The 11,283-nt window shown below is 42.7% G+C and overlaps 1 protein-coding gene across 3 annotated transcripts; it reads right to left on the bottom strand.

Annotated features, from left to right (window-relative positions):
• Window positions 1–644: 644 nt before the first annotated feature.
• On the bottom strand, window positions 645–10,551 carry NPTX2 (neuronal pentraxin 2). Of its 3 annotated transcripts, none has more exons than XR_007163869.2 (6): window positions 10,009–10,551; window positions 8,376–8,592; window positions 4,739–4,983; window positions 2,979–3,158; window positions 1,752–1,866; window positions 806–1,004 (listed from the first exon to the last, which is right to left on the bottom strand). XR_007163869.2 is itself a non-coding variant. In XM_013176820.3 (5 exons), exons 1-5 carry the CDS (start codon window positions 10,444–10,446, stop codon window positions 777–779), a joined length of 1,308 nt encoding a protein of 435 aa, XP_013032274.2. In that variant the 5' UTR covers window positions 10,447–10,551; the 3' UTR covers window positions 645–776. The 3 variants fall into 3 exon arrangements, 1 of the variants encoding a protein (XP_013032274.2); XR_007163870.2 differs by having other exon boundaries at window positions 1,752–1,848; window positions 10,009–10,550; XM_013176820.3 differs by lacking the exon at window positions 1,752–1,866 and having other exon boundaries at window positions 645–1,004.
• Between the last annotated feature and the right edge of the window lie 732 nt (window positions 10,552–11,283).

Raw genomic sequence — 11,283 nt, forward strand, 5'->3', positions numbered from 1 at the left:
ACTACAAATTCAGTACATTCAGCCTACAGAAAATACAAATACAATCTTTCATCCAACCATCTATACAGGGATCCTGGCTAGGGAAAGACAGGCTTTGGGACAGAGCCTTACCTGAAGCTTCTCTACTTCAGTGGAGCTATGCTGATTACACAGCCCTTTCTGCAAATTGAACTAGAATAGCATGTGTCAAATACATTGCCTCCTTATCATAAAATAAAGATTTCTGAACTGTAAATTAAGAAGCAAGACCATTGCGCTCAGACAGTGGCGGTTCTGCTCTATCCACAGTTGCACCATAATCACTGTAATATAAGGATAAAGTGATTTCTTTAAAAAGGGCTAAAAAAGAATGGCTTCAATTCGAAGGGGAGACAATGGACTGGAAGGAAGGATTCACATTTAGCCTGTTAAGTCTTCGTGCTGTGTCAGCACTGCACATTAACATGTTAACTAGAGCACTCCTTTTGACAACTGCTCCCCATCCCTGTCAGAAGAACTCATGTCCTAAAGTAGGGCCTAACCCAAAGGCAGCTGCAGGCCAAAGCATATTTCTGGATCAGCCCATAAGAAAAGAAGGGCTGCTCTAGACAAGAAGTGCTTCTTTCATTGTCAGGCTCAATGCCCCAAAACTACGGTGTGTTGTGTTTTTTTTTTCCACTGAGGCAATTTATTTCATTTTTTTAAGGAGTTAGGGAAGGACAAAGAAAAATAAGTGCTTTAGATTGCACAGAAGATTGTCCTACTAAAGGGGGCACTTGAATGGGAAACAATTGCAGCTATAAATCTAGCAGACGCTCTTCACATGTCTCCACAGGCCATTTAGTTGCACCTCCAAACACATCAACGTTGTTATCAACCCAGGGTATGATGTTGCCAGGCATGTTGGTAGAGCAGTTAGCAATATTCATGATGTCTTCAGCTTTTAAGACCCTGTCCCATATATTGAACTGGCTCATTTCCCCAACGAAGGCTTGAGTTGCATCAAATCTTCCTCCTACTGTGTCCTTCAGGCACACAAGAATTAGGATTAGATGAGAAGATTATTTCAGCATTTTCTTCACCAAACTTGAAGACCCTCCCACCCACAGCCACGCTGCTAAAAGGGGGCACAGAGGTAAGTGACAGGGACAAGCAACTTCAAGTTTCTAGAAGGGCTACTTTGAACAAGATGTCATTCTGTGGAACAGGTAAAAGCTCCAGTCTGAAATGGTTCCAAACAATTCAAAGCAAACAGTAGTGACTGTACATCATCACACAATGGTATACAGTCACCTACAGTTACAGCTACACTTAACTAACCCTGCCCCCAAGCAACAGAGCAGGAAGGCAGCTTTAAATATTGAGGCTGATTTAGGACTCATTTTGCAAGCTTGGCACAAGAAAGCTTCAGCAAGAACTACATAGATGCGTAAGATCACTCAAAGCTTCATAGCTATAGATTAAACTGTTACTGCAGCCCTTGACCAATGGTCCACAGGGACTACAAGATGGGATCTTTGGATCTGGATTCACAGGCTTCTGCTGGCTGAACCAAATGAGTAACGCCAACTGTTACTGCGCAAGCCTGAAGTGTTTATTTGCTCAACTCACTACTAAAGGACAGTGTGATCAGACTAACATGGAACTGGTAGCACAGGACAGAGCCAAGCATAGTACAGGCAATGGCAAGAGAGAGTTACAGAAAAAGCTGCCAGCCATTTAATAGTGAGCTGGAGCATCTGCCGTGCAGTGTATTAGGATTCTGAATTTACCATTCTGTCACTTTTGTCATGGGTAAGGAGCTACTGAAATCAGCATCAGGACAAAATTAATTCTTCATTGCCTTGCCCAGTAGTGAACCTGGGAATCCTGGAGAAAGAATATTTCCTGCTATGCGTTACAATCAATTATTTTTATTAGAATAATATATATATAATCATCCAAAGAACAAACAGATAAAAACATCACGATAATAGAGCCACACAATTCATAGTTAATATCTCATTAAGCTATTGCCTAAAACAAAGGATTTTGAATATTCTTTTCCCATATTCAGAAAGGACTTACCCTCAACCTCATGAACACCATCTGTTGGCAATACTAATATTCAAAACTTTATTAGCATTTGCATTAAGAGAGCTATTTACCACTACCTTTAACGAGAAACCAAATATATGATGTAGAATTCATACCCTTCCCACTTATCTTTAAAGTAGACATCAACTTCTAAATTAGTGACAGAATCCACTACTGTAAAGATGTGTGCACCTGAAAAGCCACACAACTCAGCCTAGAGGGAATTCCCCTTGGCACTTAGGTTATCAGGATAGAAGATCCCAATACACCCACAAGAACTCCAGTGCCCAGTTGTTGGTCCCCTCATCCCCATAAACACTTTCTTTCATCTAATCTGGGGCTCTGGGGCTAACATTCTGACTATTCTTGGGATAATGAGGAGAGGAAAAAAAAAACAGCAATATGCTAAGGGGGGTGGCCAATTTGGCTTCAATTAAAAAAATTCAAAGCAAGTAGGCTTGGTCTGCTTTCAGGAAGCTCCTTTTTGATTGTGCTTACACAACAGCACTGGCCAGTTCTGTCCTTTTCTCTAACTTCAGCGGCCACTTTGCTAGCACTGAGCAACCTAGCTCTGAGGATGTCATTTAAGGTATTACCCAGATCATTGACAAAGCTGCACCCTGTAGCATTAAGAGTGGGGATGAGTTGCAACATGAATATTCTGAATATTTAATAAATTAAACATATTATACCAAAGTATGATTATATTAAGTATTTGTTGCTGTTTTAATCTTTCAGATACTACATATACAAGAAGACCAAGCATTTACAAGCAAATTGACTCACAGCTGCTGTTTGCTTGGGGAGTCTTTATTTCCTTTTGTCTTTTTTATTGGGCTTTTTGTTTGTTTGTGGGGTTTTGTTTTGTTTTTTTTAAGCAAAACAAAACAACACAACCTTGGAACACACAATCATTCACTTACCTGTTCCTGACCCAGGATCAAGACACCTCCAGGTTTAATTGGATGCCAAGGAGCAAGATTCTCCCCAGTGCCAAGCTTCTCTCCATCCTGAAAAGCCTCCCACATTCCATCTCTTGTTGTCCACGTAATACAGATATGATGCCATTTTCCATCACTAATGAAGAGAGGGAGCTGGGCAACCTACAATGAAAACAACAACAACAAAACCAAAGAATAACGAATGTTGTAAACCAAGTCTGGCAGTTCAAGCATGATGTTTGTAAAGGGCCTGTACTTATCTACTGTCTGCAGAGGCATAAACTTCAGGGGCAGATACTAATCCACATTTTCCTATTTTGTCCCAGCTCTCCTGTATTCAGGAAAACGGGCGTGCTTTTTATTCCAGATGTAGGACCTTGTTTCATCTGTAATCGAGACACAAGTACCAGAGTCTAAGCTGCTATCAACCCAGTGATACTGCACATTTATCTGCAGCATTTACTGAAATCTCACTGCTAGCTTTCACTCCAGTGCTCATGTTAAGTTCCTCTTCAAGTCTACAGTTTGCCTGCACCATTTGCAGTGAGAACTCTGACAAATAGATCGGTCTGCTGTGGAGGCTGTTATGCAGGGATTCTGCTCCTTTAGGACTTTGATCTAAAAGCTTACCTAAAGACATAAATGTAGTGGGCTATGAAGCAGCTGTGATGTGGGAGAAAGAAAAACTTATCAAAATGTTAGTACAACTGACACAATACTTAACGGAAGAAAAGTTATTGCGAAAAAACAAGCATGCTCAAGTCTCCTTCTCTTCCACAAGCCATTAAAAATAACCTGATTTCAGTTTTATTGATTTGGCAGGATGGTAGGACTGTTACAAGTCCTTAACCATCCATGTGACTGAACCAGCTGAGTTGTGCTGTAAATCTGTAAACACCTGATCCCTCAGAGAACAGTGAGTTACTAGGAAACCTAACAGGCCCAAGAAAACAAGGGATGTGCCTGAAGGCAAGTTACACTACAGTACAGCTTGGGCAAAGTTTAGAATCTAGTTCTGCTCACACTGATTCAAATCCACTCACTTCAACTATTTACATTTTATAATTAACCCAAACAGAAGGTGATGAAAAAGGAAGTATCCAGTCCGTTTTAATGCAGAGTTTCAACAGGTCTTGTTTCGCCTCGGGTCTAATTCAAAAATCATCAGTGGTGTGAAGTCATACGGGACAATTAGATGTTGCCTTCTGCATCTAGACATAAGTCTGAAAAAGTTATGTTTCAAATGATGTTCTGTCACAAAACATAATAAAAGTAGCCACAGTTACATGCCTTTTGCTCTCTACTTTTTGCCAAGGTAACTGTAACATAACAGAACTTCTAGGATTATAAAGATAAGAATACTGCAATTAGCTTAGATCTCACAGGTGTTGTAGTAGTGTGGCTTCAAACACTGCTTCTTTTTCATAAAAAAGAAATGATGGGATACAAAATTCAAGAGGACAAGATCCGCTTGTAACTTGAGAGGACAAGCACAGCATACCTAGATGTCACACTGCCTTGCCTCAATACACAAATACATATACCATTTGACTTTGTTAATAGTACTTTTATGAATTTGCAACAAACAGATGGGCAACAACAGACGGGTACACACTCTTCTACCATCCCAAAGGCCCAGAGGCGGTTCTCTCAGAGAGAATGAGTTACCACAGAGGTACCCAGGGTTCAGGCATAGAAACACAGTGTTATTCTGCCTATGTAGACGTGAAATGGATTCTTACCTTATCGTTAATTAGCAGTTCAATCGGATTATTCCCCCACTCTATGAGGACAATTTCATTAGCCTGCCCAGGAACAGCATATGAGAATGGAGTGCCAATTCCAGGAGAAGCACTTGACCTCAGCCATAAGCACACAGTAAAAGCATACAGCTCTGGCAGAGTCTTCTTGATCTTCCCATACAAGTAGTTTGTGCGAAGAGGAAGGGACACTTTGAATTCATCAGGTGATTTAAATGCACTGCTACCTAGAATTACATTGAGGAAGAAAAATCTTTAGCATCAACCAAAACAATATATATGTAATTCAGGCTAGGAAAATAATATAATTTATATTGAGAAACTTTAATTTTACTCATGTTGAAGAGGATACTAATCTTCAGTATATTTTTTGTGTCAGTGTTGATTTTGCAGCACAGTTAGAGCATACAACTAGATTTTATATACATCATGCTAATTACTTCTTTTTCCTCCTCACTCAGAGCAAAATAATAGATGGCATACAACTAATGAGAGGCTATTAAATATTTTCTTTCTTCATTGCTCAGTTCATGGCTGGAGGCCTTCCTATCTCACACAATTCAAACTGTTTTAAAACATATTTACTGTTACTAAGCAGTGAATCTCTACTATACTCATTATTAAAGCATGACAGTGTTTCAAAATGATGCTTCTTTTCCTATTACTTCTACACAGGGAGCTAGCAGCAGTATCCCAATTTTATAGATAGCAGACTGAGAAACAGGTTGATGCTCTTGATTTGGATGGCCAATCTGAAATAACAAAAAATTTAATATATTCCAGAAAGCTTCCAAAAAGCAGTTAAATTTAGAACTGTTTTCTACCCATAGACAAATCCAGTAGAGTTCTGAACTCAAATATAAAGCTGAAGTTCAAAGTGACATAAAGAAAAATGTGATATAAACTTGTGAACTACCAAAATGATGCTGATGTAGTTATGTGCAAGTAATTTTTTAGATTTAAGTATATTAAATGGAAGAGAGAAATTCCACATTGTGCCCAGAAAATAAAACCCCATTGTTCTGTAGTAGAGTGTCAACCTCAACCTTTTAACAACCTGATTCCCACCCATTTCCTTTACTCACGTTCCCAAAACAAGTTCAATCCAAATGGCCAAATTTCACACTCCAATCCAAATGAAGAGCTGCTGTCACAAAAGGTTGCCACAATTTTCATATGAATTTTTTAAACTGTTGGCATTCTTTCAGTTCTGATTCTCAGAAGCAACTGAAGTGTTTTGACTGCATTTTTCACAGAAAGAGGGGGTGGAAGAAGAAAAAGCTTGTCTGATGCTTGCGTCTGTCTTGAGGACCTTACAGCCCCAAAACTGCAATACTCCAAATTTATAAGCAAATAAAAGTAGGGTCTTAAGGCTAATGTTGAGCAACCTCCACTAGGCTAGCACAGCCCATGTCAAAATAGTAAAAAATTTACTCCATTGAGAGCGTTAGTCACTGTGTGAAAGAGCTTAAGGAAGCAATAATAGGTTGGAAAAGAACAAACAATATTCATCTTAATTGCACTTTTAAGGTTTGTCCTTATGACTCAAAAACATCCACAGCTCCAAATGGTACCAAGATTCTCCTGTTCTGGGCAATGTGTACATGCACAGTGAAAAACAGTCCTTTTCCTAAAGAATCTCAATTGATTGTGGACAAAGTGGGCAAAAAATATTGTTATTCCCTTTTAAAGGGGTTTGGATTTAAATATAGCAAGTGACTTGTCCGTGTTTCCAGCAAAATTATGCATCACATTTAAGGCCAGGCGCTATCAGTCGCGGCATCAGTCCTCCCATCAGTCCTGCTTTTTATCGAAACACGTACTTCGGTTGAAGGAGACAACTGGTATAAATTACCAGAAGACTTTGGCAATCAGGACAGTCGTATGAACTTCAAGCTCTTCTGCTCCACTGGTAACTAAAGACTTCTGTCATAGTGGCAGATAAAAATCCCAAATTCATACTGCCACCTTGGAAGGTTAGTTCTTCCTCCAGTTACTTAGACTCAGAACGACCAGGTGCTTATGGCACTTTAGTTAGTTGGCAGGAATAGATGTTAAACAGCATGTCATTTAAAATAAAAGCACTGTAGAAATGCTGTTTTCAAAAAATGTCAGATCACTTCAAATACTGACTGCCTTTAATCTACAGATTCATTAAGTTGTTAGGTCATTATTACCCTCACCTTGATTTGACTGAGGAGCCAAAGGCACAGAACAGCTAAGCAAACCGTGTTGTAACAGACAGCAAATTACACAACCAAAAGAAAGCCTGTGTCTTGATTGCTGGCCCAAATACTTCACTTCCCTGGAGACTTATAGGAAGACAGCCCTCTCTCTTCCCCACACACACACAAAAAAAAAAGCTGGGAAGGGGCTATTTTTAGCCCAAGCAAATTACACATTCTTGTTCTCCCACTACTGCCTTTCTCTTTCTGATGACTTACTGATATGAGTCACATCTTTCAGAGGCATGGACTAGTAATACTTGCCACATAAGACATTAACAGGCCACCAGTTCTCCAGAATTTTAGTTGCAGTGTAGGTTTTATCTTAGCTCTCAGGAAAGCATTAAATGACAGAGTCAATACCGGAGTTCTTCTTCCTCCTCCTCTCCCTATCCTTCACACTTTTTAAATGAAAACATTAATGCAGTATTATACAAATGGTTCCATTAGGCTTCGTTTTAAAATTCATGAGATATGCATGTTTATGCCATTTTGAAAGCACGTCCATTAAGCTCCTTTTACAGACAGAGCCTATTCACTTCGGAAAAATCATTTAAAGATTGGACAGTGATATTTAACAGTACTCTAGTCCTACACTGTCTACTTTGTAGGTGTATATAATCAGTCCAGAAATACAGTTCTGTTCTTCAGCTCATTTTCACAGACATTTGTAATTCAAATAAATGGACCCTACTCAAGCATACAGATCTCAGTAATAATTAACCCAAGTATCAGATTAAATGACCAGGATTAAGAGAGTGTCCCCCATTGGCACCATGTGTAATCTACTATAAACTCCAAAGGCTATGTACTTGAGATAGGACAATTCAAGTATCAGCAGTTACTCAATGGCATATCCAGCAATAGAAGGAAAGACTTTATTCTACCAGTGACATTTCCAAAGTAGCAGGAAACAGTTCTGGCAAAAGACACCATTTATTACATCAAAGGCAGTGTGCTAATTAGCTTAGCCTACATTATTTTCAGTCCAAATAAAGGCAGCTCTACTTAGATGTGTACTTGACATTACCCAGGTAATTACCTGACACCAATATCATACTTCTTCCTATTTCCACTTGCCTCTTTATTTAACTTTCCACCTCACAAACACTGAGTATTTCATTCTAAACACTCACATATGCCAAGATAAGAGACAGGAAGCCAAAGCCATGCAGGAAGCCTCTGACAGAAGGAAGAAAGGAATTTTGCACTGTTAGAAGGAAGAAAGGAAGGAAGAAAGTATTTGCACTGTTACCTAATATTCAGTCCAGCACTTTAGCCAGGAGCAGACTGTTGTCCTTTCCTCAACACACACATTTAAACTAGTGTGCTGGAAGGGGGGAGGAGACAAAATAAATCAGCATGGGGAAGTGTTTAGATTCTGTGCAAATTACCTTTTTCTAATTCAGACACTCTTTCTAGCAATGCATTCAAGGCTGTCTCTGTCTTCTGCCGATGGGCTGATGTCTCATTATGAAGCAAAGATTTTTCATCCTCAAGCTCGGCCACTTTGGTCAGGAGCTGGCGTTCCAGGTCTCCAAGCCTCCGCTGGAGCATCTCTCGAAGATCATTAGGCAGTGCTGCATACGACACATTGGCTCGGAGTTGGTGCTTTAGGGGAAAGGAGAAGAAAAAATTTGCCATTTCTAAAACAACAAGTTAAATGTGGATATGTTTCTGACTAAAAGGAAAGAAAGCAAGATCATTGAGTTCTCCAGCAAGTACAAAAGAGGCATTGCTTTTTAGCACTTGTCATGTTTTATCAGCACCGTAGCAAAACAGGTCCTGAAACAAAAGGGCACTTTTGTTAGAGGCTTCCAGTGTTTCACATGAAGGAGTCTTCATAAATTCAAGTTCAATAAAATCAATGTAGGAAGCCAGGTTTGATGCATTTCCTTTACTATGGGTACATGTGGTGCATAAGTCAGTTTTTGCTTTACTTACTGCAAATGACATTACCAACTTCAGTAAATAGAAAAAACTATTATTTCAACAAAAAAAGTTTAACAACTTCTAAAGCAAATTTACCAAACTAAAGTTTCCTCAGTTTTGACTTGCAGAGTATGGAGTCAGATGCTCTTTAGATCAACTGTAGAAACTAACAGTGAAAGCATTTTTCTTTAAACTGCAACAACCAAAAATCTTTGTTAAATAACACTGGTATCTTTAAGCATACCAGGAAACCAACAGTTCCACCTACCTACATCTCACTCTAGTGGAGCTTCCCTTCTACAACCTTTTAAAAAAAAGAAAAAAGCCAACATCAGGTGCCTCGAAAACCCAGCAATGTTAATGAAGAGGTTGTTACACAACTTGATCATTCAGAACTACCTGAAAAACAGTCCCCAGTGTTTAGACCTCAGAGAATAACCTTTAGGAAGTTACCATCCTCGCCAGCACCACTGAATGCTTGGAGGAGACAGGACACCTATGGATCTCTCTGTGTGTGGAAGACAAAACACACTGCCCAGCACCATTCATGTGGGATACTCTATAAATTGTTTCTGTAAGTGCCACACAACCATGGGCACTGTCCAAAAGCATATGGAAATCCTTTGTCAGCGAGCTTGGATCAAGTCCCCTTTGTATTCAGTCACACAGAATCACGACCTTTTTATTCAACACCAGCCCTAAATCCATCACCTCATCTTCACAACCTGCCTTACTCAAACTCCTTGTCACCACTGGCTGGCTCAGCACCATACGCCAAAGTCTTATCGCTACAGATGTCAGCGTTATACCTCAAACCCTATGAAGCCACATTCCCAGAAAATTAGGCATATTAGTACAGAAATCAAGCACTGAAAAAATCCCATAACCTCTCCCCCACACTGAGGACACACTCGGAGAGGTGACCTTCGGGCTGCTACCATTAAGCCGAGTGGATGAGCCAAGACCTCAAGGGACACCGGCCAAGCGACCGGCCAGCTCGCAGAGCTCCACACAGCCGAAGCGTGCTGGTGGTGTCATGCTGAGGGCCTCGGACAGGAGGCTAGGGCAGGAGGAAGGCTGCCTGCCCGGCCCTACCTCCAGGCTCTCCAGCCGGTCCTTCAGGGTCTGCATGGTGCGGCTGAGCTGGTCGATGACCTGCGCCGGGTCCCTCGGCAGGTCGCCCATGGTGTCCTTGCCCTTGCCCATCTCCTTCTTCCAGGGCTTGCCGTCGGTGTTCTCGCAGCGGCTCAGCTTGCCGGTGAGCTCCCGGATGGCTTCCCTCTGGCTCCCGATCGTCTCCTTCTGCTGCAGGACGGTCTCCCGCAGCTGCAGCACCGTGGCTTTCAGCTCCTCCTCGGGGGGCAGCGCGCCGCCCTGCATGGGCACGGGGGGCAGCGGGCAGCCGGCTCCGGCGGTGTCCAGCGGCAGCGAGGTGCAGACGAAGCGGCTGCCCGGCGGGCTCTCCTGCTCCCCCGCCGCCCCCCGGCCGCCCGCGGCTACGGCGAGGAGGAGCCCGGCGACCACGGGCAGCATCCCGGCGGGCACGGGAGGCGAGGGCCGGGCGGGGGACGCGGCGCTGACAGGAGCTGAGCGGGGACGCGGCGCTGACAGGAGCCGCCGCCGCCCCGTCCCGCCTCGCCGGCCCGCGGCTTTTATGAGGCGGGGAGGGGACGGGGGGGCGCTCCCGGCTGCCGCTGGTTGGCTGCGGCCGCCGCTGACGCCGCTTGGTCCCGGGGGCTGGGGCTGTGAGGGGGAAGCCGGCGGGCGAGGGGCTTGAGGGGGGCCCGGGCCAGGCGGGGCTGCTGAGGCGGCCCCCGGCTCCGTGCGCCCAGGTCGGGGTGGGGCTGGGCAGGTCACGTCGCTTCCCCGCGGCTAGGCCCGCCCGCTACAGCGGTGGCTTGGAGCAACGAGCTCCTGGCTCAAAGATCGTGTCACAGAAACGGGGGGGGGTTCAAGTTTTAGTAGGGCAGTATTCACATTTAATGATGGAAAAGGCATGGGGCTATTCTAAGAAGGATCACCAGAAGTTTTTACAGAGGACCGCAAGACCACTGCGGTTTTATCTATATTATTCACAGTATCAGACGCTTTTGACGTTGACCACAATTACTTAAAACATACAGTCAGTGAAGGATTGCCTGTTTTGCCAAGTGCCACACGTACCTCAGCTGAATTGTCCTCGCCAACTACTCACGGACAGGCAACGCAAACTGTTGCCTCTGTTGGAAAAACGGAGAAACAATTTCCTCATGCATCAGCAGAGGCTGCTCTTAGGACTCTAAAACCATTGAGTAGAATTTCACATTTTTAGAAAGTTTATATATGGAAAGACATTTTACCACGGGGCAAATAATTATCACTATGGAATAT

Source organism: Anser cygnoides, chromosome 15 (assembly GCF_040182565.1).
Source record: "Anser cygnoides isolate HZ-2024a breed goose chromosome 15, Taihu_goose_T2T_genome, whole genome shotgun sequence".
NCBI lineage: Eukaryota > Metazoa > Chordata > Aves > Anseriformes > Anatidae > Anser > Anser cygnoides.

Bases quoted from the DNA above. Each gene is read 5' to 3' on its own strand.
- NPTX2 (XM_013176820.3), bottom strand. From the start codon at position 10,446: ATGCTGCCCGTGGTCGCCGGGCTCCTCCTCGCCGTAGCCGCGGGCGGC. The intron at 3,159-4,738 runs GTAAGAATCCAT...TTTTCATTGTAG, and splicing joins AACTGCTAATTAACGATAAG to GTTGCCCAGCTCCCTCTCTT. The intron at 1,005-2,978 runs GTAAGTGAATGA...GTGTGCCTGAAG, and splicing joins TGATCCTGGGTCAGGAACAG to GACACAGTAGGAGGAAGATT.